At 41.7% G+C, this 26,100-nt stretch overlaps 1 protein-coding gene and 2 pseudogenes across 2 annotated transcripts in view; all 3 read left to right on the top strand.

The window, feature by feature from the left end:
- MAGT1 (magnesium transporter 1) overlaps positions 1-26,100 on the top strand; it is a 113,744-nt gene that overhangs the window by 78,165 nt on the left and 9,479 nt on the right. The window contains exon 7 of the mRNA XM_053579476.1: positions 14,445-14,508. Coding sequence (XP_053435451.1) covers positions 14,445-14,508 — 64 coding nt within the window. The remainder of the gene's footprint in view (positions 1-14,444; positions 14,509-26,100) is intronic.
- On the top strand, positions 6,289-7,323 carry LOC128577301 (eukaryotic translation initiation factor 4E type 2-like; annotated as a pseudogene). The gene has a single exon (XR_008377546.1). The product of XR_008377546.1 is annotated as a eukaryotic translation initiation factor 4E type 2-like (transcript).
- Positions 20,595-24,739, top strand: LOC128577299 (RNA-binding protein FXR1-like; annotated as a pseudogene).

Here is a 26,100-nt window from a genome sequence, read left to right as displayed (position 1 = left end):
TTTAGGAGATTAAAAGTCGATGACCACCCTCTTCTGGCTTGAAAGGTTTCAGCAGAGATCTGCAGTCATTCTTATATTCTTCACTTTGTAGGTTATGGTTTTCTTACGTCTGGCTGCTTTCAGAATTTTCTCCTTCACATTAACTTTCGTGAAGTTAATTATGATGTGCTTGGGGGTTGTCTTATTCTGGTTGAGTCATGCTGGTGTTCTGAAACTGTCTGCTTTCTGAATTTCAGAATCTCTTGGCGTGTCTGGAAAATTCTCTTTCATAATTTCATGGAGAAGAGCCTCTATGCCTTACAAAGCCACTTCATTGCTTTCAGGGATTCCTATGAGGCGGATATTAGCCTTCTTCGAATTATCCCAGAGCTCTCTGTGAGAATGATCCATTTTTGCTCTCCCATTTCTCTTCCTCTGAGAGTTTGAGAGCATTCAAAAGCTTTGTCTTCAATGTCAGAAGTCCTTTCTTCTGCTTATTCCACTCTGTTACTAAGGGATTCTACTGTATTTTTCAGATCTTTGAGGGTGTAAATTCTTGCTTCAATGTGTCAAAATCTTTGGTGGTTTTGTGATTAAATTCTTCAAATTCTTGAGACACCTTTTGAATTGCTCCTCAAATTTTTAATCCCCACTTTTCCTCCATTCTGTTTATCTTGTTTGCAATCCATATTCTGAATTCAATTTCTGACATCTCGGCCAACTCTTTATGAATGGGATCTTCAGTTACATCTGCCATATCTTTCCTTGGGGAGGTTGATCTGCTCTGGTTGTTCATGTTACCAGAGTTTTTCCGCTGATTCTGCCCCATGATTATTTTACACCGTTTGACTAGATGAGTGGATAAAGAAAAGTTGGATTCAGTTCACCAGGAGTAATGATAACCAGCCCTTTGCCCAAAAGCTGAGAATGGTATCTGTACCTTTTTCCCTGGAGCTTTGCCGAGGACCCATACAGTGCTACGGCCTTAGAAACTGGGGACCTATTTGGTGTGGTGGGGCTAAGTGTCTCTGTCTTGTTTTCAGCTGGTCTCTGTCCGACCCTAGTGAAAAGTTACTCTGGGTTGAAGTCTCGGCTGTGGAGAAATAGCAGCAATTAAGTCACCCCACCCCCCACAGGCAACAATTGGAAAAGGAAAATCAAGCCTTACTACAACCACACACCCAGGTACCACTTGGATAGTCTTCAGGTGATTAGCTCAGTTCAAGAGGTCCAAATCAATTGTCTCAGTCTGCACCTGTCTCAGGTGGGAGAGTTTAAAAGGGCTCTGGAAATTAGGTTGGAGGGTTCTGCTGACAACTCAAATATGACTTCCTCCGGTGCTCCGTGAGGTCCAGAGGAAACACCTAGCAAATAGATTTGTCTGGGAAGGTCGATGCCTCCTTCCCTGCCTTGCACCTCTGTCACACCCAGTCACTGATAACCCCGCAGGTCTGTGACCCAGTTGCCTCCAATGAGTAGATACTCCAGGGGCTTGCACCTCTGAATCACAGGGAGATTTATGTCCCGTCAGCCAGGCTGCTGCTCTCTGCCACTATCTAGCAGAGGGAGGTGAGGCCTGACAACCTCGCGTGCTTCATGGAGGCTGGGCCTGTTCACTCAGTTCCAGCCCTGCCCCTGATTGATGTTACTGACAGAACAGAACAACTTTATGGAATTTTCTTTCTGTCCAGCTAAATTCCTCTGCAGAAGAGAAGCTGTTTTGAGTTCACAGAACCTGTGCCTCAGGTTCTGTCTGTGCTGCTGCCTGGTCTCAGCTGTAGTTTGTATTTGCAGCACGGTTACCTGTCAGTTCCAGCCTCTGCCTGCCTTTCTTTGTCTGGGATAATGGTCTCCTGAGGGCTGGGTACGTCCCAGGCTCAGTAAAGTGGTCCTCTGGGTCAGCCTCAACCTGGGATTCTTCTGGCTCTGCACGTGCGTTTTCTAGTCCCCACCCACGCTCCACCCAGACCGATACCACCTCATGCAAACCCTTTACTCATGGGGCCTGCGTTTCCGTTCCAGATCTGTTCCACCAGTGGCTGCCACCAGAGAAGATGCCTGGCCTCCTCTGGTTTCCCAGAGAGACAGGGGGTGTGACTCTGGGATATCCAGAGGTGAGCCCTATTGTTGCCATAAACGGCTGCTGCTATGTGCCTCGGGGCACTGCTGCTCCTGTGTGGTTCCCTCTCAGCCGACTGTCCTCTCCTCACTCCCATGCCTCAGAATTGGCACTGACCAGCGGCAGTGCATGCCCTGTCCACACCTCTCAAGAAAATAGCCAAGAATCTGGACTCCTGGGGGACAGGCCTCCAGACCTCAGAGTGAGAGTGGAGGGGAGTGCTGGGAGTTCAGAATTGCAGGTAGAGAATATATACAGTTTTACGCCTAGCAGGAGAGCGCCATGGCTCCCTAGTAGGGGAAGTAAGTCCAGTTTTTAGAGGGTGTATCTCGTGGAGTATAATGGGAGGACTTTTGAACTCTGTTCATTTGTTTATGGAGTACTGTGAGCCATTCTCCTGGGGGAGGGGACTCCTCTTGGCGATGGATTTTGTATCTTTTCTTTGTATCCTTGAGGTTGCAGCTCGCCTCAGCAGGGTTGATGTGCATTCTTCAACCTTCTCTCTTGGCGCAGCTCTAATCTGCCAGATTACTTGCTAAATTTCTGTCCTTTAACTCTCCTTCTGGATGGGAGTCTCTATGAAAAGCTGGCTTGAGTCAGCCATCTTGTCTCTACCCCCCACCTCCTCAATTTTTTGGAATAATTTCTGCAGTGTGGGAACAAGCTGTTCTTTGAAGGTTTGATAGAATTCTGGTGTGAAGCCATCCGGACCAGGGCATTTTTTTCTTTTCTTTCTTTTTTTTTGTTGTAGAGGCAGAGTCTCACTTTATCTCCCTCGGTAGAGTGCCGTGGCATCACACAGCTCACAGCAACCTCCAACTCCTGGGCTTAGGCGATTCTCTTGCCTCAGCCTCCCGCATAGCTGGGACTACAGGTGTCTGCCACAACACCTGGCTATTTTTTTGTTGCATTTTGGCCGGGGCTGGGCTTGAACCCACCACCCTCGGTATTTGGGGCTGGCACCCTACCCACTGAGCTACAGGCGCTGCCCAGACCAGGCTATTTTTTTCGTGGGAGATTTTTTATTGTTTCTTTGATCTAAGGGCTTGAAATTGGTCTATTCAGGAGATTTATTTCTTCCTGGGTAAGTCTAGGGAGAGGATGTGATTCCAACTATTGATCCATTTCCTTCACATTGTCAAATTTCTGGGCATAGAGTTTCTGGTAATATTCAAAGATAATCTCTTATATCTCTGTGGCATCAGTTGTTATTTCGCCTTTATCATATCTGTTTGAAGCTACTGAGATTTTACTTTTGTATTTCTAGTTAGTCTGGCCAAAGGTTTATCTACTTTATTTATTTTTTATTTTTTTATTTATTTTTGTTCCTTGTTTTATTAATTTTCTGAATGATTCTTCTGTTTTCAGTTTCATTAATCTCTGATTTAATTTTGGATATTCCCTTTCTTCTGCTGGTTTTAGGTTTAGGTTGTTCTTTTTCCAATTCTATAGGATGGCTCGTGAGTTTGTTGATGTGCTCTCTTTCTGTTTTTCGAATACAGACATCTAAAGCAATAAATTTTCTTCTCAGGACTGCTTTTGCTGTATCCCACAGGGTTTGGTAGCTTGTATCTTCACTTTTGTTATTCTCAAGGAAGTTAATGATTTCCTTTTTTATTTTTCCTTCACCCAACTGTCATTTAGCATAAGGTTGTTTAATTTCCATGTCTTTGTGTGGGGTTGAATGAATTCTTTTGATTCTGTTGAAGTTTGTTTTGTGTCCTAGGATATATGATCAATTTTGGAGAATGTTCCATTGGGCAATGAGAAGAATGTATATTCTTTATCTTGGAATAGATTGTTCTGTATATGTCTACCAGGCACAGTTGTTCTTGGGTCTCATTTACGTCTCTTATATCTTTGTTTAATTTCTGTTTAGAGGATCTGTCCAGCTCTGTGAGAAGAGTGTTAAAGTCTCCTGTTATCATGGTGTTATAGGATATCACATTACTCAGACTAAGAAGGTCTGTTTTAAGAATCTGGGAGCATTTAAGTTTGGTGTATAAATATTTAGAATTGAAATGTCTTCTTGTTGTATTTTTTTCTTGACCAATGTGAAGTGACCATCTTTGTCTTTTTTGACTTTAGTTGCTTTGAATCCACATGTATCTGAAAAGAAGATTGCAATCCCTCTTTTCTTCTGCCTGAAATATTGCCTTTCAACCCTTAACCTTGAGTTTCAATTTGTCTTTTTAGGCTAGGTGTGTTTCCTGCAAACAGCAAAGGAATGGCTTGTGTTTTTTAATCCAATCATCCAATCTGTGCCTCTTCAGTGGGGAATTCAAGCCATTAACATTTATTGAGGTAATTGGTAAGTGTGGTAGCATTCTGTTCATCTTATTTTGTGGCAGTCCATTGCTTAGTTTTGTCTTTTGCATCACTGTGGAAGCTAGGTTCTGTCCTTTAATTTCTAGGTGCTTACTTTGCTGGTGGTCCATTCTGGTGGTCAGTGTGTAGAACAGGCTGAAGTATTTGCTGTAGAGTAGTCTTGTGGCAAATTTCCTCAATGTTTGCATATCACTTAATGATTTGATTTCTCCATCAATTTTAAAACTTAGCTTAGCAGGATATAGAATTCTGGGCTGGAAATTGTTCTGTTTAAGTAGATTAAAGGTAGATGACCATTGTCTTCTGGCTTGTAAAGTTTCATTAGAGAAGTGTGTGGTCACCCTGATGGATTTGCCCCTGTAGGTCAATTGGCGTTTACTCCTGGAAGCTTGAGAAATCTTTTCTTTTGTCTTGACTTTGGACACATTCATCACAATGTGTCTTGGAGAAGCCTTATTTGAGTTGAGGTGACCTGGGATCTGATAGCCCCCTGAAAGGAGTGTGTCAGAATCTTTGGTGATATTTGGGAAATTTTCATTTCTAATATTCTCTAGTATGGCTTCCATTCCTCTGGGGCATTCTTCTTCCCCCTCTGTGATACCTGTAACTCGTATGTTTGAATGCTTCATAAAGTCCCATAATTCTGTCAGTGAACATTCTGCCTTCTCTCTCTTCTTTTCTGCCTCTAACTATCTGAGATATCAAGAGCTTTATCCTCTACCTCTGAGATTATTTCTTCTACATTGTGTAATCTGTTGTTGATACTTTCCATCACATCTTTAAGTTCCCTAATTGAGTGCTTCAATTCCTTCAGCTCTGCTATATTCTTTCTTTATTCATCGTATTGTTCATCTCTTATTTGATTCTGTTTTTGGATTTCCTTTTGGTTATTTTCCACTTTATCAGCTATTTCCTTCATTGTTTCCTTCATTTCCTTCATTGTTTTCATCATCAGCGTTTTAAATTCCCCTTCTTTCATTTCTAACATTTCTTTTTTCTTTTTTTTCTTTTTTTTTTTTTTGTAGAGACAGAGTCTCACTTTATGGCCCTTGGTAGAGTGCCATGGCATCACACAGCTCACAGCAACCTCCAACTCCTGGGCTTAAGCGATTCTCTTGCCTCAGCCTCCCAAGTAGCTGGGACTACAGGCGCCCGCCACAACGCCCAGCTATTTTTTGGTTGTAGTTCAGCCAAGGCCGGGTTTGAACCCGCCACCCTCGGTATATGGGGCTGGTGCCTTACCGACTGAGCCACAGGCGTCACCCTCTAACATTTCTTTATAGGGGGAATCCTCTGCGGTAACTACCTCATGGTCTCTTGGAGGGGTTGCTCTGGGCTGGTATTTCATGTTGCCAGGATTTTTCCTCCATGAGTGTTTTTATTTACCTGTTTCCTCACCCTAATTTTCCTTTCACTTCCTCTTGCTCTTTAAGTTACTGTGCCTCTGGCCTAAGGTTTTGATGAGTCCTTTTGGTACAGTACCAGAAGGATGAGAAGATTGAAGAGCAAGAGGGAAAAAACATTAAAGAAAGAAAGAAAGAAAAAAGAGAAAGGAGAGGGGGTGAGTCAAAAGGAATATTGACCAAAAAAGAGAGGCACAGAAAGAAGGAGACAGGAGTAATAAAGGTGTGCAGTAGATACTTTGACCCGTCTTTAAAAACCCTCAACCTCTGGGAGCACTGGGTTGGGTGGTTCCCTTGAGGTCAGCAGCTCTTTTCCAGCCTGTTCTGACACAGTACCCCACCTCCACCAAGTAGAGAGGAAAAATAATAAACTATAAATCAAACCAAAACAAACAAAAAAATCTTACGGGATAAAATTGGGGGGAAAACCAAGCAATTGGGGCAGAAACACTAGCAAAAATGAAGTTCTAATTGTTAAAGAAGGCAATGGAAAATTGTAATTAAACTAGAAAAGTGGACTCAGTGTGGCAGTGACGACAGCGGCAGCGAGAGGATGAACAAGTTCAACGCCTTGAAAGATGATAACAGTGGGGACCATGATCAGAATGAAGAAAACAGCACACAGAGATGGTGAGAAGGAAAAAACGGAACGAGACAAGAATCAGAACAGCAGCAAAAGGAAGGCTATTGTCCCTGGACCAGGAGAGCACCCGCTGCAGTACAACTACACATATTGGTATTCCAGGATAACCCCCGGCCGTCCTACCAGCTTACAAAGCTAAGAACAGAATATCAAACATATTGGCACCTTTGCCTCTGTGGAGCAGTTCTGGAGTTTTTATAGCCACATGGTACGTCCTGGGGACCTGACAGGCCACAGTGACTTCCATCACTTCAAAGAAGGAATTAAACTCATGTGGGAGGATGATGCAAATAAAAATGGTGGCAAGTGGATTATTCAGTTGCGAAAGGGCTTGGCCTCCCATTGCTGGGGGAATCTCATCCTGGCCATGTTGGGGGAACAGTTCATGGTGGGAAAGGAGATCTGTGGGGCTGTGGTCTCTGTCCACTTTCAGGAGGACATTATTTCAATATGGAATAAGACTGCCAGTGACCCAGCAACCACAGCCCGAATCCGGCATACGCTTCGGCGAGTGCTTACCCTATCTCCCAACACCATTATGGAATACAAAACTCACACTGACAGCATCAAAATGCCAGGCAGGCTGGACCCCCAAAGGCTCCTTTTTCAAAACCTCTGGAAGCCGTGGTTGAATGTGCCATGACCCTCTCTCTCTGGATGGCACCATCTTTGAAGCTGATGTCATCGGAGTCTCTTGTTCTGTTGGCGTGCTACCTGGAAGATCCTTCTGTCCTGGACAAGAGGAATTGGAAGAGCATTTTATGTTTTAATAACAGGCTGACACACAGCAGCTACAACATCAGCTGAGATCACTTAATAAATGGTGCTAAACTAAAAAAAAAAAAACAAAAAAACTAGAAAAATGAATTAAGAAAAAAAGAAAAATCAAAAGTGAAAATGTTGAAATAAAAAACAAAATAAGACGGGCGGCGCCTGTGGCTCAAGGAGTAGGGTGCCGGTCCCATATGCCGGAGGTGGCGGGTTCAAACACAGCCCCGGCCAAAAATCACAAAAAAAAAAAAAACAAGACAAAAAACAAAACCCAAGACATAGCAGTATATATATGTTGCAGAATGTTGTCTGGGCAGCAGGTGATCTTCTGGGGTTTGAGATGTTAATCACGATGCTGATATAGCTGTACAGGATGGCCACTGGAGGCTTCTGCTGATTTCTCAAACCCTGCAGGGTTGAGAACCTTAATCTCTCCTCAGCCCGCTTAAAAGACACTTTAAACTGTTAACCTTGGCTAATCAGAAGCTTTCCCAGGAAAGCACTTGTCGCTGGACTCTCTCCTAAAGTGGCTGCACGCTTATCCAGTGCACCAAAACCAGTCTCACTCAATGCCCCTGAGGTCCAAGGCTGTAAGGCAGCCCAGTTACTGCCAAACACTGAAATCTCTGCTTGGCTCCAGGATCTCGGTCCCCACCTTTGGCCTGTTCAGTCACTAGATTACTCTCCCAAGGTCTCCTGGCCAATCCTCATTCTAGGACCCTGAGGGCAGAGCCTGCAGTGGCAGTTCTCCCATAGTGGCTGCGCTGGCGGCCCACAGCCAAACAATATTAGCTCCGTTCTGGCTCAGCAGCTCAATCTGGGGCCTTAGACAATGCTTAACGTCATCTGCACTCTTGCCCAAGTTCTCCCAGGGTAGTTCAACTGAGTGCCCAATTCCAAAAAAACGTAACAGCCCACAAGTAAGGTCTTTCCTATTTGCAGGCTCATTGCTGCTGTAGTTATAGTGGCAGGCGGTGTCCAACCAACCGAACATACACCACCACTTGCCAGTTCTCCACCACTTTTGTCCTCCTCATGGGGTCTAGAAGTCTCTTGCTGTCTTCTTGTGCCCCTAAAGGGATGTTTCTGGGCAGAGCCCACCAGCCAGAGATACCTAGAGTCTTCTCTCCCTGACCTCACCATGCCCGTTGCAAGGAAGCTGTTAATTGGCCACCATCTTGTTCCTCCCCATCACACAGTACTCTTTTTTTTTTTTTTAGAGACAGTGTCTCACTTTGTCACCCTCGGTAGAATACCATGGTGTCACAGCTCACAGCAACCTCCAGCTCTTGAGGTTAGGTGATTCTCTTGCCTCAGTGTCCTGAGTAGCTGGGACTACAGGCGCCTGCCACATACCCAGCTATTTTTTTGTTGCAATTTGGCCAGGACTGGGTTTGAACCTACCACCCTCTGTATATGGGGCCATCCCCCTACTCACTGAGCCACAGGCGCCACCCCACCCAGTACTCTTAAAAATGTGTAGTTCGAGCCATAGTGCTCAAGACAGCTTGGTACTGGCACAAAAACAGAGACATAGACACTTGGAATCGAATTGAACACCAAGAAATGAAACTAACATCTTACAACCACCTAATCTTCGATAAACCAAACAAGAACTTACCTTGGGGGAAAGACTCCCTATTCAATAAATGGTGTTGGGAGAATTGGATGTCTGCGTGTAAAAGACTGAAACTGGACCCACACCTTTCCCCACTCACAAAAATTGATTCAAGATGGATAAAGGACTTAAATTTAAGGCACGAAACAATAAAAATCCTCAAAGAAAGCATAGGAAAAACACTGGAAGATATTGGCCTGGGGAAAGACTTCATGAAGAAGACTGCCATGGCAATTGCAACAACAACAAAAATAAACAAATGGGACTTCATTAAACTGAAAAGCTTCTGTACAGCTAAGGTGACGATAACCAAAGCAAAGAGACAACCCACACAATGGGAAAGGATATTTGCATATTTTCAATCAGACAAAAGCTTGATAACCAGGATCTATAGAGAACTCAAATTAATCCACATGAAAAAAGCCAACAATCCCTTATATCAATGGGCAAGAGACATGAATAGAACTTTCTCTAAAGACGACAGACGAATGGCTAACAAACACATGAAAAAATGTTCATCATCTCTATATATTAGAGAAATGCAAATCAAAACATCCCTGAGATATCATCTAACCCCAGAGAGAATGGCCCACATCACAAAATCTCAAAACTGCAGATGCTGGCGTGGATGTGGAGAGAAGGGAACACTTTTACACTGCTGGTGGGACTGCAAACTAGTACAACCTTTCTGGAAGGAAGTATGGAGAAACCTCAAAGCACTCAAGCTAGACCTCCCATTCGATCCTGCAATCCCATTACTGGGCATCTACCCAGAAGGAAAAAAATCCTTTTATCATAAGGACACTTGTACTAGACTGTTTATTGCAGCTCAATTTACAATCGCCAAAATGTGGAAACAGCCTAAATGCCCACCAACCCAGGAATGGATTAACAAGCTGTGGTATATGTATACCATGGAATACTATTCAGCCATTAAAAAAAATGGAGACTTTACATCCTTCGTATTAACCTGGATGGACGTGGAAGACATTATTCTTAGTAAAGCATCACAAGAATGGAGAAGCATGAATCCTATGTACTCAATCTTGATATGAGGACAATTAATGACAATTAAGGTTATGGGGGGGGAAGCAGAAAGAGAGAGGGAGGGAGGGGGGTGGGGCCTTAGTGTGTGTCACACTTTATGGGGGCAGGACATGATTGCAAGAGGGACTTTACCTAACAATTGTAATCAGTGTAACTGGCTTATTGTACCCTCAATGAATCCCCAACAATAAAAAAAAAAAAGAAAAAAAAAAAATGTGTAGTTCGTATAAACAAAATTAAAAACAAAAACCATATGATTCTCTCAATTGATGTAGAAAAAGCTTTCAATAATTTGCAGCATCATTTCTTGGTAGGAACACTTAAGAAAATAGGTTTAGACAGGTCATTTCTTAAACTGATTGAGGCCATCTACAGCAAACCCACAGCCAATATCATATTGAATAGAATAAAATTGAAAACATTTCCACTCAGATGTAGAACTAGACAAGGATGGCCATTGTCTCCACTGCTATTCAACATAGTAATGGAAGTCTTAGCCATCACAATCAGGCAAGAGAAGGCAATCAAGGGTATCCAAATGGGTTCAGAAGACATCAAACTCTAACTCTTCACAGATAATATGATCTTATACCTGGAAAACCCCAGGGGCTCAACTACAAAACTCTTAGAAGTGATCAAGGAATACAGCAGCGTCTCAGGATACAAAGTCAATACTTACAAATCAGTAGCTTTTATATATACCAAACATAGTCAAGCTGAAAAATTATTGAAGGACTCTATTTCTGTTACAGTAGTACCAAAGAAGATGAAATACTTGAGAATTTACCTGACAAGGGACGTGAAAGATCTTTATAAAAAGAACTATGAAACTCTGAGAAAGGAAATAGCTGAAAATGTTAACAAATGAAAAAACATACCATGGGGGCGGCGCCTGTGGCTCAAGGAGTAGGGCGCCAGTCCCAAATGCCAGAGGTGGCAGGTTCAAACCCAGCCCCGGCCAAAAAAAAAGAAAAAACATACCATGCTCGTGGCTGGGAAGAATCAACATTGTTAACATGTCCATGGCAGTGCCTGTGGCTCAGTGGGTAGGGCGCCGGCCCCTGCCAAACTGCAACAAAAAGTAGCTGGGCGCAGTGGCAGGCACCTGTAGTCCCAGCTACTAGGGAGGCTGAGGCAAGAGAATCGCCTAAGCTCAGGAGTTGGAAATTGCTGTGAGCTGTGATACCATGGTACTCTACCGAGGGTGATAAAATAATACTCTGTCTCTAAGAAAATAAAATAAAATGTCCATACTTCCCAAAGCAATCTACAGATTTAATGCAATCCCTATTAAAGCAACACTGTCGTACTTCAAAGATCAGAAAAAATAGTACTTCGTTTTATATGGAATCAGAAAAACCTTCAAATAGCCAAGGCATTACTCAGAAACAGGAGGAATCATGCTACCAGACTTCAGACTGTACTATAAATCTGTCATGATCAAAACAGCATGAATTGGCACAGAAACAGAGGTAGATGTATGGAACGGAATAGAGAACCAAGAGATAAACCCAGCTACTTATCATCATTTGATCCTATAAGCCTATCAAAAACATAAATTGGGAGATAGATTCCCTATTTAACAACTGGTGCTGGGTGAATTGGCTGGCGATGTGTAGAAGACTGCAACTGGACCCTCACCTTTCACCATTAACAAAAATTGATTCTTACTGGATAAAAGATTTAAACTTAAGACATGAACCTATAAAGATACTAGAAGAGAGTGCAGGGAAATCATTTGACAAAATTGGCCTGGGAGATTATTTTATGAGGAGGACCCCCTTGGGCAATTGAAGTAACACCAAAAATATATTATTGGTATCTGATCAATCTAAAAAGCTTCTGCACAGCCAAGAACACAGTAAGTAAAGTACACAGACAGCTCTCAGAATAGAAGATATTTGCAGGTTATGTTTCTGACAAAGGTCTGATAACTAGAATCCACAGAGAACTCAAACTAATTAATAAGAAACAAACAAGTGATCCCATTACATTGTGGTAAAGAGACTTGCACAGAAGCTTCTCTCAAGTAGACAGGCACATGGCCTACAAACACATGAAAATATGCTCATCATCTTTTTTTTTTTTTTTTTTTTTTTGAGACAGAGTCTCACTATGTTGCCCTCAGTATAGTGTCATGGAATCACAGCTCACAGCAACCTCAAACTCTTGGGCTTAAGCAATTCTCTTGCCTCAGCCTCCCAAGTAGCCGGGACTACAGGAACCTGCCACAATGCCTGGCTATTTTTTTGTTGCAGTTATCATTGTCATTTAGCAGGCCCAGGCCAGGCTCAAACCCACCAGCTTTGGCGTATGTGCCCGGTGAGCTACAGGCATCAAGCTAATGCTCATCATCTTTAATCATCAGAGAAATGCAAATCAAAACCACTTTGAGATATCATCTAACTCCAGTAAGATTAGCTCACATAACAAAATCCCAAAACTACAGATCTTGGCATGGATGTGGCAAGAAGGGAACACTTCTGCAATGCTGGTGGGAATGCAAACTAATATTAATCTCTTCTGGAAAGAAGGTTGGAGAACACTTGAGGAAATAAAAGTAGACCTGCCATTCGATCCTGCAATTCCTCTACTAAGTATATATCCAGATGACCAAAAATCATTTTACAACAAAGACATTTGCACCAGAATGTTTATTGCAGCCCAGTTCATAATCCCCAAGTCATGGAAGCAGCCTAAGTGCCCATCGACCCATGAATGGATTAACAAATTGTGGTATGTGTATACCATGGAATATTATGATATTATGCAGCCATAAAAATGATGGAGACTACCTCTTTTATGTTTATGTGGATGGAACTGGATCAAATTCTTCTTAGTAAAGTATCTCAAGAATGAAAGAAAATGTATCCAATGTACTCAGAACTATTATGAAAACAATATGTAATCACCCACACTTTCTTTTCTTTTCTTTTTGTTTTTGAGACAGAGTCTCACTATGTCATCCTTGGGAGAGTGCTGTGGCATCATAGCTCACAGCAACCTCAAACTCTTGGGCTCAAGTGATTCTCTTGTCTCAGCCTCCCGAGTAGCTGGGACTACAGGCACCCACCACACCACCTGGCTATTTTTGGTTGCAGTTGTCCTTGTTGTTTAGCTGGCCCAGGCTGGGTTCGAACCCGCCACCCCTGGTGTATGTGGCTGATACCATAACCACTGTTCTATGGTTGCCGAGCCATCACCCACACTTTCATATGAATGATAAAACACAATTATAGCCCAGAAAGGAGAGAAGAGGGTGAGGAGAGGAGAAGGGGTTGGTCGGATGGAGGAAGGGTAATCGGTGGGACCTCACCTATTGTGCAAGGGTACATGTCAGATATATTAAGAGTAGAGTATCAATGTCTTAACAACAATTAAATAACTGAGATGAAAGCTATGTTAACCAGTTTTATGTAAGCATTCCAAATTGTATATAAAATCAGTACTTTGTACCCCATAAAAGCAGTAATGTACACAGTTATGATCTAATAATAAAAAATGGGAAGTTCCTTATCCCATTTGGTGAGTGCTTTTGACTAAGCTGGCTAAGAATGAAAGTCAGCCTGTAAGTGAATAGAATAATTAATCAAGTGTTTGGGTATCTACTTTTTCTAAACACCATACTGGGTTATTATTAGATATAGTAATAAACAGGAAAAACTGATCCTTGTCTTAATAGGGTCTACATTATTGTACCTCATGCCTTATGCACTAGTTTTCTCAGCTGTTTGCAGAGGCATATGAATCTGAGGCAGGAGGATTTCTTGAGCCCAGGAGTTCCAGAACAGCTTGGACAACATAGCAAGACCGTATTTCAACATATATATGAGTAAATTGGATCTTTTGGAAAAAAAAAATAGAAATTCTCACCCAGGCATGGTGGCTCACGCTTGTAAGCCTAGCACTCTGGGAAGCAGGTGGATCGTCAGAGCTCAACAGTTCAAGACCAGCCTGAGCAAGAGCGAGACCCCATTTCTACTAAAAATAGAAAGATTAGCCAGACATTGTGACAAACGCCTGTGATCCCAGCTACTCAGGAAGCTAAGGCAAGAGGATCTCTTGAGCCTAAGAGTTTGAGGTTTCTGTGAGCTATGATGCCATGGCACTCTACCCAAGGTGACAGAGCGAGACTCTGTCTCAAAAAAAAAAAAGAGGAATTCTAGTTTTTGTATTTTTTTAATGTATTCTGTTGTTGAAAATATAGTACAAGTATCAAAAGACAAATTGAAAATAAATAATATAGAAATAACTTTTTTTGTTTTCAGTTTTTGGCCAGGGCTGGGTTTGAACCCGTCACCTCCAGTATAGGGGGCTGGTGCCCTATTCCTTTGAGCCACAGGTGCCGCCCAGAAATATCTTTTATAGTAATCAAAGTTATTTGCTGATGAATGCCATTGACTCAAAGTATATTACATGCTTACGTACATCAGGTGAAATAGGAATTTCACAGAGTTTAAATATCCCATTTTAGGTTTAGGATACCAAAATTTAATATATATTTAAAGATTCCACTTTTTCTTTTTCCCCACCTAGAATTATATCCATGGAAGCAGCCAGGCCCAGTTTGTAGCTGAAACACACATTGTACTTCTGTTTAGTATCCTTTTTACAATAAGTCTCTGTTGCTGTATTTTAATTTGCTGATTTTCTTACAGTCTGTTATTCTCTATACGTTTGGTTGGGGCTGCTCTCTTAATACAGGTCATAATATTCTTTGGAAATCATTAATATGTCATCTATCGTGGCCTAATCAACTAAAGACCACCAGGAACAAACCTGCAGTTCAACAAAGCCAGGTTTATTGTCTTGTCGAGACAAGGAAGACTCTATATCAGAAGAACCATGAGACATCTTACCAAAGAAAATGGAGTGTTATAGGATTTGAGAAATGGTAGAATTTAGGTGAAATGTAAATGAAACATTGTTTTTATAGGCTAAAAGCAAATCAAAGGAATCAACATCAGGTCTGAAAAGTTAAGTGGACCCAGGGTTCTGTTTTCTTGGAAACTATAAAGATTAATATCAGATTTTTGTCTACAAAAATTCCTTTGAAGCTCTGTATCTGGTTGTAAATTGAGGCTATTTAGAAATTGTACTACTTAATTACATGACTTTAATCCCCAAGCAAGAATGGAATGTTTCATTCTTACTGGTATAGTTTCAAACATTCTCTCATTTTAGAGAACATTATTCATCAGTGAGTTAAGGAAACAATGGTTACTCAAAGACAGGGAGTATTTTGATATTTTACAGCTAATGTCCTAAGGAGAAACATTATTTCCTGTGGACTTTGCAGTTGCTTTCTATGTGTGTTGTTCCATCCTCTTGAGTGACAGGGCAGGTTTTTACTTTCTGAGCCTGAGCTAATTTTTACTTTCTATCATCTAAAACTGGATGTCTCTGTAAACTGCAGGAAAAGGTAAGAGTGACATGAGATAAACAGGACTCCAAATTTCACAGTATTACTAAAAACATTTTATTCTCCTTAATATGTAAGCGGTGACATTGTGGGACAAATCAACAAAGTGAACAAGTGTAATGTTTCTAGAGTTGTGTTTCTTAGCTGTGGTGTCCTAACATTGATATACTAGAATCAGTTTTATCCCATGCTATTGGAAAGCCTACCCATATGCCTTGCCTTCTTATCTCAGCACTAGGCAACTTAAAATTCATCTGATTCAACCTCTATTCTATTGATGATGGATTGTAATAGGAAAAACTAAGAATTTTGAAAGTTGTTATAATCAATGTAAGTGATTGGCTTGGTGTGGTGATGCATGCCTGTAGTCCTGTCTACTCCAGAGGCTGAGGTGGGAGGATTCCTTGAGCTCAGGAGGTTGTTTTGGCTTTTTTGAGACAGAATCTGACTTTGTTGCCCTCAGTTGAGTATTGTAGCGTGATACCTCACAGCAACCACAAACTCTTAGGCTCAAGTGATTCTCTTGCCTCAGCCTCCCAAGTAGCTGGGACTACAAGGTCCCACCACAATGCCCAATGCCCAATGCCACAATGCCCCATTTTTTAGAGATGGGGTTGAGGTCTTCCTCTTGTTCAAGCTGAGCTCAGGCATTGCACCCACCTTGGCCTCCCAGAGTGCTAGTATTATAGGCATAAGCCACCACACCTGGCCTGAGCCCAGGAGTTTGAGGCTGCAGTGAACTATCATTGTGCCTCTGTACTACAGCTTGTGCAACAAAGCAAGACCCTATTTCAATATATATATGAGTAATTGGATCTGTTAAGAAAAAGAACTTAATTATTTTTCTGACTATAAAAGTAGTAACTAAAGAAAATACAGAAATGGGCAGCGCCTGTGGATCAAAGGAGAAGGGTGCCGGCCCCATATCTCGGAGGTGGCAGGTTCAAACCCATCCCTGGCCAAAAACTACAAAAAAAAAAAAGAAAAAATGCAGAAATTACAAGTAAGTATAAGAAAAAATTCAAAACCACTGGAACTGTCATCTTTAGTAAATGTTTGTATCTTTCCCAGTTTTATTTTACTATGTCAATGATAAGAGATATTTTACAAGAAACATTCTGAAAAAAAATTAAGCCTTTAGTTTTATTTGAAGGACATTTGGGAAAATGATGTTTTTCAAAGCAATGTTCATATCTAATACAGAAAATATATTTACTCCTTAAAGTCAAGCCCTAAGCCAGGAGACTTAATCTATTCAGCCACAAAATGGTGGGTTAAAAGATATAATAATCACTTCATCTCTATGAGAAGAAAGAAGATTTCAAGAAAAATATTGCCGGGGTGGCACCTGTGGCTCAGTTAGTAGGGCTCTGGCCCCATATACTGAAGGTGGTAGGTTTGAACCCAGCCCCGGCCAAACTGCAACAAAAAAAGAAAGAAAAGAAAAATATTGCTTAACTTCATGGTTTATATCATTTATTTTTTTGAGACAGAATCTTACTCTGTTGCCCCTTGTAGAGTTCTGTGGCATCACAGCTCACAGCAACCTCCAACTCTTGGGCTTAAGCAATTCTCTTGCCTCAGCCTCCCAAGTAGCTGGGACTACAGAAGTCTGCCACAACACCCGCTACCGGCTATTTTTTGTTACAGTTGCAACTGCTGTTTTAGCTGGCCGGGTTCCAACCCACCACTCTCTGTAAATGGGGCTGGCGCCCTATCCACTAAGCCTCAGGGCACTGCCCCCATGGTTTATATTTTTAAATCCTAAAATGTAAGTTGAAAATGTTCATTTGTGGTTTGTTGGATGAACAAATTGTTACGCCTTGGAAAATTTTCGGTGTCTAGAAATAGTCTTAGTTAATAGTATATTGAAATTGAACAATGAAGTAAAAGAGCAGTTAAAATTATAAAATATTAATTGATTTGGGCTTGATGGTCTTTTAGCTTTATACTAATTTTTAAAATGGTGTTACATAATTAGTTTAAGAAATTACGGCTCAGTGCCTGTAGCTCAGCAGCTAGAGCTCCAGCCACATGCACCAGAAACCTGAGGTGGCAGGTTCGAACCCGGCCTGGGCCTGCAAAACAACAATGACAACTACAACAACAAAATAGCCAGGCATTGTAGCGAGTACCTGTAGTTCCAGCTACTTGGGAGGCTGAGGCAAGAGAATCGCTTAAGCCCAAGAGTTGGAAGTTGCTGTGAGCTGTGACATCATGACACTTTTCCAAGGGCAACATAGTGAGACTCTGTCTCAAAACAAAAAAAAAAAGAAATTAGAATTTTTTTTTTTTACTTCTGCCTAAAGATTAAACATTAGCCTAAGTTTTCATATACATTTGTAACAGATTGCCAACCTGTTAGGACATAGAATTTTCTGTAAATTTGGTTATTAAGATACAGAATAAATAGTACAATACTGCCTTAAGTGCTGTGTACTACATGTAATGGTGAGACAATGAAATTTTTTTTTTTGAGACAGAGTCTCAGTTGCCTCAGGCTAGAATGCCTTGTCCTTAGCCTAGCTCAGAGCAACCTCAAGCTCCTGGACTAAAGCTATCCTCTTGCCTCAGCCTCCCATGTAGCCGGGACTATAGGCGCCTACCATGACCCCCAACTCATTTTTCTATTTTTAGTAAAAACAGGGTCTCATTCTTTCTCAGACTGATCTACATGTCCTGAGTTCAAGCAATTCTCTGGCCTCAGCCTCTCAGAGTGCTAGGATTATAGGTGGGAACCACTTCACCTTCTAGACAGTGGATAATTTTATCAGAGATGAGGAATATTAGGGAAGGCTTAACCCCTCCTCCTCCCTTTTTTTAAGTAGATATGCTGCCTAAAGACCAAAAACTTAGTTAGCAGTTTCCATTTTCATGAGAATTAATAGAATGAGAGTACCACTGACTATTAGTTATGACTTTGGAAAATATCTACACATTTATCATTAGTTTAATATTATGTAATTTACTGTATGATTAATAAAGCAAACTATATAATGAGTTGTCTGATATACTAACTTTTAAATTACATTTGAAACTTTTTATTTTTTTTTTTTGACACAGACTATCACTTTGTTGACCTTGGTAGAGTACCGTGGTGTCATAACTCACAGTAAGCTCAAACTCTTGGGCTCAAGCGATTCTCTTGCCTCAGCCTCCTGAGTAGCTGGGACTACAGGTGCCCACCACAGCACCCATCTGTTTTGGAGATGAGGTCTCGCTCTGGCTCAGGCTGGTCTCAGACCTGTGAGTTCAGGCAATCCACCCGCCTCAGCCTCCCAGAGTGCTAGGATTACAGGTGTTGGCGTGAGCCAATGTGTCTACATTTTAAACTTTTTAATTTGAAGTATTGCATTCATGCAGGAAAGTTTGCAAATTCTAACTGTATAGTTTGAATTTTCACAAAATGAACACACCTGTGTAACCAGCACCCAGATCAAGAAATAAAACATTAGCCACATCCCAGAGCATCCTCCCCTCACCACCCTTCCTGATTGCTACCTTTCTTCCCAAAGATAAGTAATATCTTGACTTCTTATGCCATGGATTGGTTTTACCTATTTCTTTACTTTATACAAACGAAATCCTACAATAAATATAGTTGAATTTTTAAAATACGGTAGCAGTATTTAAAAGTTTTACCCATTAATCTAAACCCTTAATATTAAAAACTATGTTTATTATTATATATTCTCTTGCATTTCCTTGCCTATGTATATGGTTTTGTTTGGGTTTTTGGAGATAGGGTCTTGCTCTATTGCCAGGGCTAGACTGTGGTTGTGTATCATAGCTCACTCCAACCTCAAACTCTTGGGCTCAAGTGACGCTCCTCCATCAGCCTCCCAAGAAGTTGGGACACTACCACACCTGGCCAATTTTTTATTGTTATTTATTATTTATTTATTTATTTATTTATTTTTGAGACAGAATCTCACATTACTGCCCTCAGTAGAGTGCTGTGACATCACAGCTCACAGCAACCTCCAACTCCTGGACTTAGGCGATTCTCTTGCCTCAGCCTCCCGAGAAGCTGGGACTACAGGCGCCCGCCACAGTGCCCAGCTATTTTTCTGTTGCATTTTGGCTGGGGCCGGGTTCGAACCCACCACCCTTGGTATATGGGGGCAGCGCCCTACTTATTGAGCCACAGGCACCACCCCAATTTTTTATTTTTTTATAGAGATATAGGGTCTTGCTATGTTGCTCAGGCTAGTCTCAAACTCCTGACCTTGGCCTCCCAAAGTGCTAAGAATAAAGGCATGAGACACCACATCTGACTTTTATGCATGTTTTATTGGGGGGTCCTTTTTTTGTAGTTTATAGACATCGTTTGCATGGAGTTTGGTATCTTCATATATTATCAACATTTTCTCTATTGTTGCCTGACTTTTATAGTTATAAAATACATGAGGATTGGGCAGTGCCTGTGGCTCGGTGGGTAGGGTGCCAACCCCATATACCGAGGATGGTGGGTTCAAACCCAGCCCCGGCTAAACTGCAACAAAAAAATAACCGGATGTTGTGGTGGGAGCCTGTAGTCCCAGCTACTCAGGAGGCGGAGGCAAGAATTGCCTAAGCCCAGGAGTTGGAGGTTGCTGTGAGCTGTGTGATGCCACAGCACTCTACTGTGGACAATAAAGTGAGAGTCTGTCTCCACAAAAAAAAAAAAAAAATACATGAGGATTAAGTATTGACAGTGAAATGTTTCACTGCAAAAAATTAAGGAAAAGAATATGAGAATTATGGAGAAATCCAAAAATACAGCCAAGAAAAAAAGTCATTATTCTTAGTGTGTATATAATGGATATGTTATAATTCAATTATTTTCCTATTATTGAATATTACAAAGAATGTTTTCTGGAAGATAAGAAATAATTTGGCATATCTCCAAATTCCTCAAAAGTTCATCACAGAGTGTACAAGTACAAGTATATCTGTTGCTCTTGATGTGATGTCTAAATTGTTTTTCAAAAAATTTTTTGCTGCCAAAAATGTATGTGTACACACTGGTATCTCTGGTAAGTCCTAACCATCATTATGTATTCTCTCTTTTTTTTTTTAATTGCTAATTCAACAAGCAAAGAGATCGTCTGTCATTATAGTTTTGTATTAGGCTTCATTTTTTTTTTTTTTTGTAGAGACTGAGTCTCACTTTATGGCCCTCGGTAGAGTGCCGTGGCCTCACACAGCTTACAGCAACCTCCAACTCCTGGGCTTAAGCGATTCTCTTGTCTCAGCCTCCCGAGTAGCTGGGACTACAGGCGCCCGCCACTTAGGCTTCATTTTATGCAAAAATGTCTTTGCCTTTATCATATATAATGTACTTTAATTCTACTAGCTTTTAGTATCCAGCCTAGTTCTTGTGTGTCATGAAATATTGCCTCTATTTCCTTTCCTTTCCTTTTTTCTTTCCTTTTTTAGAGACAGAGTCTTACTTTGGCGCCCTCAGTAGAGTGCTGTGGCATTACAGCTCACAGCAACCTCCAGCTCTTCGGTTTTGGCGATTCTCTTGTCTCAGCCTCCCAAGTAGCTGGGACTACATGTGCCCGGCTATTTTTTTGTTGTTGCAGTAGGGCACTGGCCCCATATACCAAGGGTGGTGGGCTCAAACCCGGGGCCAGGTTCGAGCCCACCACCCTCATTATATGGGGCCGACACCCTACTCACTGAGCCAAAGGCACAGGCGCGCCTGCCTCTATTTTCTATTCGGTTCTCCCGGAGTTACATTTAATCAAAATTATGTGATTGTTTATTCATTTCATTGTTTATATTTACACTAGAGGGTAAACTTGTCCATGGAAGGGTCTATATTTCGTTGAACTTTGTAACTTCAAAAATTAATAGTGCCTGCAATATAGTAGGCAGTGTTAGTAAAATTTAAGGAATCAGTAATGAAATGAAATATATATATGAAGTTCATTATAGCTATTGGCAGCTGAGAATGGTACACTTGGGGCTCTATAGCAAGATGGAATGCTCATTGAAAGCCAAAGCATAGCCCACAGCAAGTGATGTAAGGAGCGGAGGGAGCCCACCCTGAGAGTCGGGGCAACATGCTGAGATCCCAGGGGTGCAAGGCAGAGGAACCCAATCCCTGCCCTGTTTTCCCCACCCTTCCCCCGCCTCCTTTACCTCCTTCCCCCTCCTCCCCTCTGGTTGGAAAGTTTCTAGAATCTCTTCCCAGTGGCCTTTGCAGTTCCAACATGGCGGAGCTGACAGTGGAGGTTCGCAGCTCCAACTGGGCTTTCTTTAATTTATTTTATTTTATTTATTTATTTTTTTGTATCAACTGGGCTTTCTACAAGGGATTTATTAAAAATGTTCATAAAGACTCCCTCACAGTTGTTTGTGAAAATAATTGGCAGCCAGAATGTCAGGTTCCATTTAATGAAGTTAGATTACCACCATCACCTGATATGAAAAAAGAAATCAGTGAAGGAGATGAAGTCGAGGTATATTCAAGAGCAAATGACCAAGAACCATGTGGATAGTGGTTGGCTGGTGATGAAAGGAAATTTTTATGTCTTTGAATATGCTGCTTTTGATGCTACTTACAATGAAATAGTCACATTTGAACGACTTCGGCCTATCAATCAAAATAAAACTGTCAAAAAACAATACCTTCTTTAAGTGCACAGTGGATGTTCCAGAGGGTTTGAGAGAGGCGTGTGCTAATGAAAATGCTCATAAAGATTTTAAGAAAGCAGTAGGAACATACAGAATTTTTTACCATCCGGAAACTACACAGCTAATGATACCATCTGCCAGTGAAGCACCAGTGAAGAGAGTAAATATTTTAAGTGACATGTATTTGTGAAGTATTCGTACAAAGTTGATGCTAATGTCCAGAAATAAAGAGGCCACTAAGCATTTAGAATGCACAAAATAACTTGCAGCAGCTTTTCAGGAGGAATTTGTTGTGAGAAAAGATTTAATGGGTCTGGCAATAGGAATTCATGGTAGTAATATACAGCAAGCTAGGAAAGTTCCTGGAGTTACCACTATTGAGATAGATGAATATACTGGAACATTTAGAATTTATGGAGAGAGTGCTGATGCTGTAAAAAAAGGCTAGAGGATTTTTGGAATTTGTGGAGGATTTTATTCAGGTTCCTAGGAATCTTGTTGGAAAAGTTATTGGGGAAAATGGCAAAGTTATTCAAGAAATCGTGGACAAATCTGGTGTGGTTTGGGTGAGAATCGAAGGGGACAGTGAGACTAAACTACCTAGAGAAGATGGGATGGTTCCATTTGCATTCGTTGGCACTAAAGAAAGCATCGGAAATAAGCAAGTTCTTTTAGAATACCATATTGCTTATCTAAAGGAAGTAGAGCAGCTAAGAATAGAACTACAGATTGATGAACAGCTACAACAGATCGGTTCTAGGTCTTATAATGGAAGAGACAGAGGTCGTCGGAGCCCTAATTACACCTCCGGTTATGGTACAAATTCTGAGCTGTCTAACCCCTCTGAAACAGAATCCGAGTGTAAAGATTAGCTGAGTGGTCATTGGCAGGAGAAGATGATCCAGACAGCTGACATCAGTGTGACAGCAGGAGACACCCAGGAGGAAGAGGCAGAAATGTTTCAGGGGGTCGAGGTCATGGTAGACCACGTGATGGCAAATCCTCCATCAGTTCTGTGCTCAAAGATCCAGACAGCAATTCATACAGCTTACTTGATAATACAGAATCAGATCAGACCCCAAGATACTGTTGCCAGTGAATCTCATCACAGTACTAACCGTCGTAGGCAGTCTTGTACACGAAGGACTGATGAAGATGCTGTTCTGATGGAGTGACTGAATCTGATACTGCTTTAGTTAATGAAAATGGGCTGGGCAAAAGATGTGGTTGAAGAGCATGGTCCTTCAGAAAAGGCAATAAATGGCCAACTAGTGCTTCTGGCAATGAAATTGCTAAGCTACAGCATACTCCAGGAGAAGAAAAGATTAATACGTTAAAAGAAGAAAACACTCAAGAAGCAGCAGTCCTGAATGGTGTTTTATAAGCTGAAGAAGTTCCTAGTTTACAGTTCTTTTACATTACATTTACAATAGCGCTTGTACAAGCTTGCCAGATAGAATATGGATCACCAGTGTTTACATCGCACTTTCAGTTCCTCCATTTGGAATTCAAAAAGGGGAGGGATCCTAAACAAATCATATGTTAAACATACTTTGACACCTACTGTGTTCTAAAATATATCATCAGATGTGCCTTGAGATTAGTATATGTAACATTAAAAAAAAAGCCAAAGCATACAGACTATGATACAAAGGCAAACAGTCCCCAGAACAAGTCTTTTGTTTTTTTTTTGTTTGTTTGTTTGTTTTTGTTTTGTGAGACAGAGTCTCACTGTGTCACCCTTGGTAGAGTGCTGTGGTGTCACAGCTCACAGCAACTTCAAACTCTTGGGCTTAAGTGATTCTCTTGCCTCAGCTCCCCTAGTAGCTGGGACTACAGGTGACCGCCACAACACCCGGCTATTTTTTTGTTGCAGTTGTCATTGTTGTCTCAGCTGACCTGGGCTGGGTTCCAACCCCCCAGCCCAGTGTATGTGGCCGGCACCCTACCCATCAAGCTACAGGTACCACCCCCCAGAACAAGTCTTAAACATTATCAGAGAGTATCCAATAACTTAAACCTATAGAAATGATGACTCTGCATGAACCCAGTTACAAAGAACCTCAGGGCTGCGTGTCCGTAGCTCAGTGGTTAGGGTGCTGGCCACATGCTCTAGGGCTGGTGAGTTCAAGCCTCGCCCAGGCCTGCTAAACGAAAAAATGGCCGGGTGTTGTGGTTAGGCGCCGGTAGTCCTAGCTACTGGGGAGTCTGAGGCAAGAGAATCACTTAAGCCCAAGAGTTTGAGGTTGCTGTGAGCTATAACACCATGACACTCTACCGAGGGTGACAAAGTAAGACTCTGTCTCAATAAAAAAAAAAAAAAAAAAAAAAGAATCTCAGTAAGAAAAAAACTACAGAAGAAGGGAGTTGGCTGAGCAACTAAAAATATAAAGAATGGGCATCATCCCTAACAAGAGGCTGTTGAAAAGAGGGTGTAAGATGATGATGAAAGGATGATAGTGGCTCGGTGCCTGTAGCTCAAGTGGCTAAGGTGCCAACCACATACAGTAGAGCTGGCAGATTCAAATCCAGCCCAGGCCTGCCAAACAACAATGACAGCTGCAACCAAAAAATAGGCAGGCGTTGTGGTGGGTGCCTATAGTCCCAGCTACTTGTGAGGTAGAGGCAGGAGACTCGCTTGAGCCCAGGAGTTGGAGGTTGCTGTGAGCTGTGATGCCACGGCGCTCTACCCAGGGTGACAGCTTGAGGCTCTGTCTCAAAAAAAAAAAAGATTAATAGTCAAAATACAAAGCCAATTATAAATTCAGGACTAGGCGGTGCCTGTGGCTCAGTGAGTAGGGCGCCGGCCCCATATACCAAGGGTGGTAGGTTCAAACCCGGCCCCTGGCCATACTGCAACCAAAAAAATAGCTGGGCATTGTGGTGGGCGCTTGTAGTCCCAGCTACTCAGGAGGCTGAGGCAAGAGAATCACCTAAGCCCAGAAGTTGGGGGTTGCTGTAAGCTGTGATGCCACGCACTCTACCAAGGGTGACAAAGCGAGACTCTGTCTCTAAAAAATAAAATAAAATAAAACAAATTCAGGATTCATCTGAACACCTATTTTTTCCTTTCTGCTTAATTATAACCACATGTGTTAGCATACAATGTACCTATGTGTGTGCATAATTAGAGAATTTTTTTACGGCTATTAGTATTCACTAAGGTGCAGAGTGAATCTCTTTTCTATTAAAACATAATCAGTTTGCTTTAAAATTCAATTTGCTTATTTGGCCAGATGCAGTGGCTTACTCCTATCATCAATCCTAGCCCTCTTACAGGCCAAAGCAGAGGATCCCTTGAGTTCAGGAGTTGTAGACCAGCCTGAGTAAGAGCAAGACCTGGTCTCTACTAAAAATGGAAAAATTAGCTGAGTGTTGTGGTGGATGCATGTAGTCCCAGCTACTCAAGAGGCTGAGGCAGAAGGATCACTATAACCCAAGAGCTCGAGGTTGCTATAAGCTGGGCTTTGCATTTATGTAGCTACATGTGGCACATGTAGGATTTTTCTTTTTTATTAGAATAGGATAAAATTAGGCAGCTCAGTAGTACTTTGTGCTTTAAAGGTTACTTGTTGGCTTAGTACCTATGCCCAGCAGCTAGGGCACCAGCCACATAAACCGGGGCTGGTGGGTTTAAACCCGTTCAGGGCCTGCCAAACAACAATGACAACTACAACAACAACAACAACAACAAAATAGCCAGTCGCTGTGGCAGGCACCCGTAGCCCCAGCTACTTGGGAGGCTGAGGCAAAAGAATCGCTTAAGCCCAGGAGTTTGAGGTTGCTGTGAGCTGTGATTCTATGGCACTCTACTGAGGACAACATAGTGAAACTCTGTCTCAAGAAAAAAAAAAAGTTGATCACACTTTATTGGGGCAAGACATGATTGCAAGAGGGACTTTACCTAACAATTGCAATCAGTGTAACTGGCTTATTGTACCCTCAATGAATCCCCAACAATAAAAATAAATAAATAAAAAATAAAAAAATAAAAATAAAAGTTGAAATCTTGTTTTAAAAATATATTTTTTTTTTGTGACAGAGTCTCACTCTCTTGCCCCAGGCTAGAGTGCCATGGTGTCAGCCTAGCTCACAGCAACCTCAAACTCCTGGGTTCAAACTAACCTCCTGCGTAAGCCTCCT

Source organism: Nycticebus coucang, chromosome X, assembly GCF_027406575.1.
Source record: "Nycticebus coucang isolate mNycCou1 chromosome X, mNycCou1.pri, whole genome shotgun sequence".
NCBI lineage: Eukaryota > Metazoa > Chordata > Mammalia > Primates > Lorisidae > Nycticebus > Nycticebus coucang.
The sequence above is the reverse complement of the archived record's forward strand: the minus strand, read 5'-3'. Positions and strand labels throughout refer to the sequence as shown.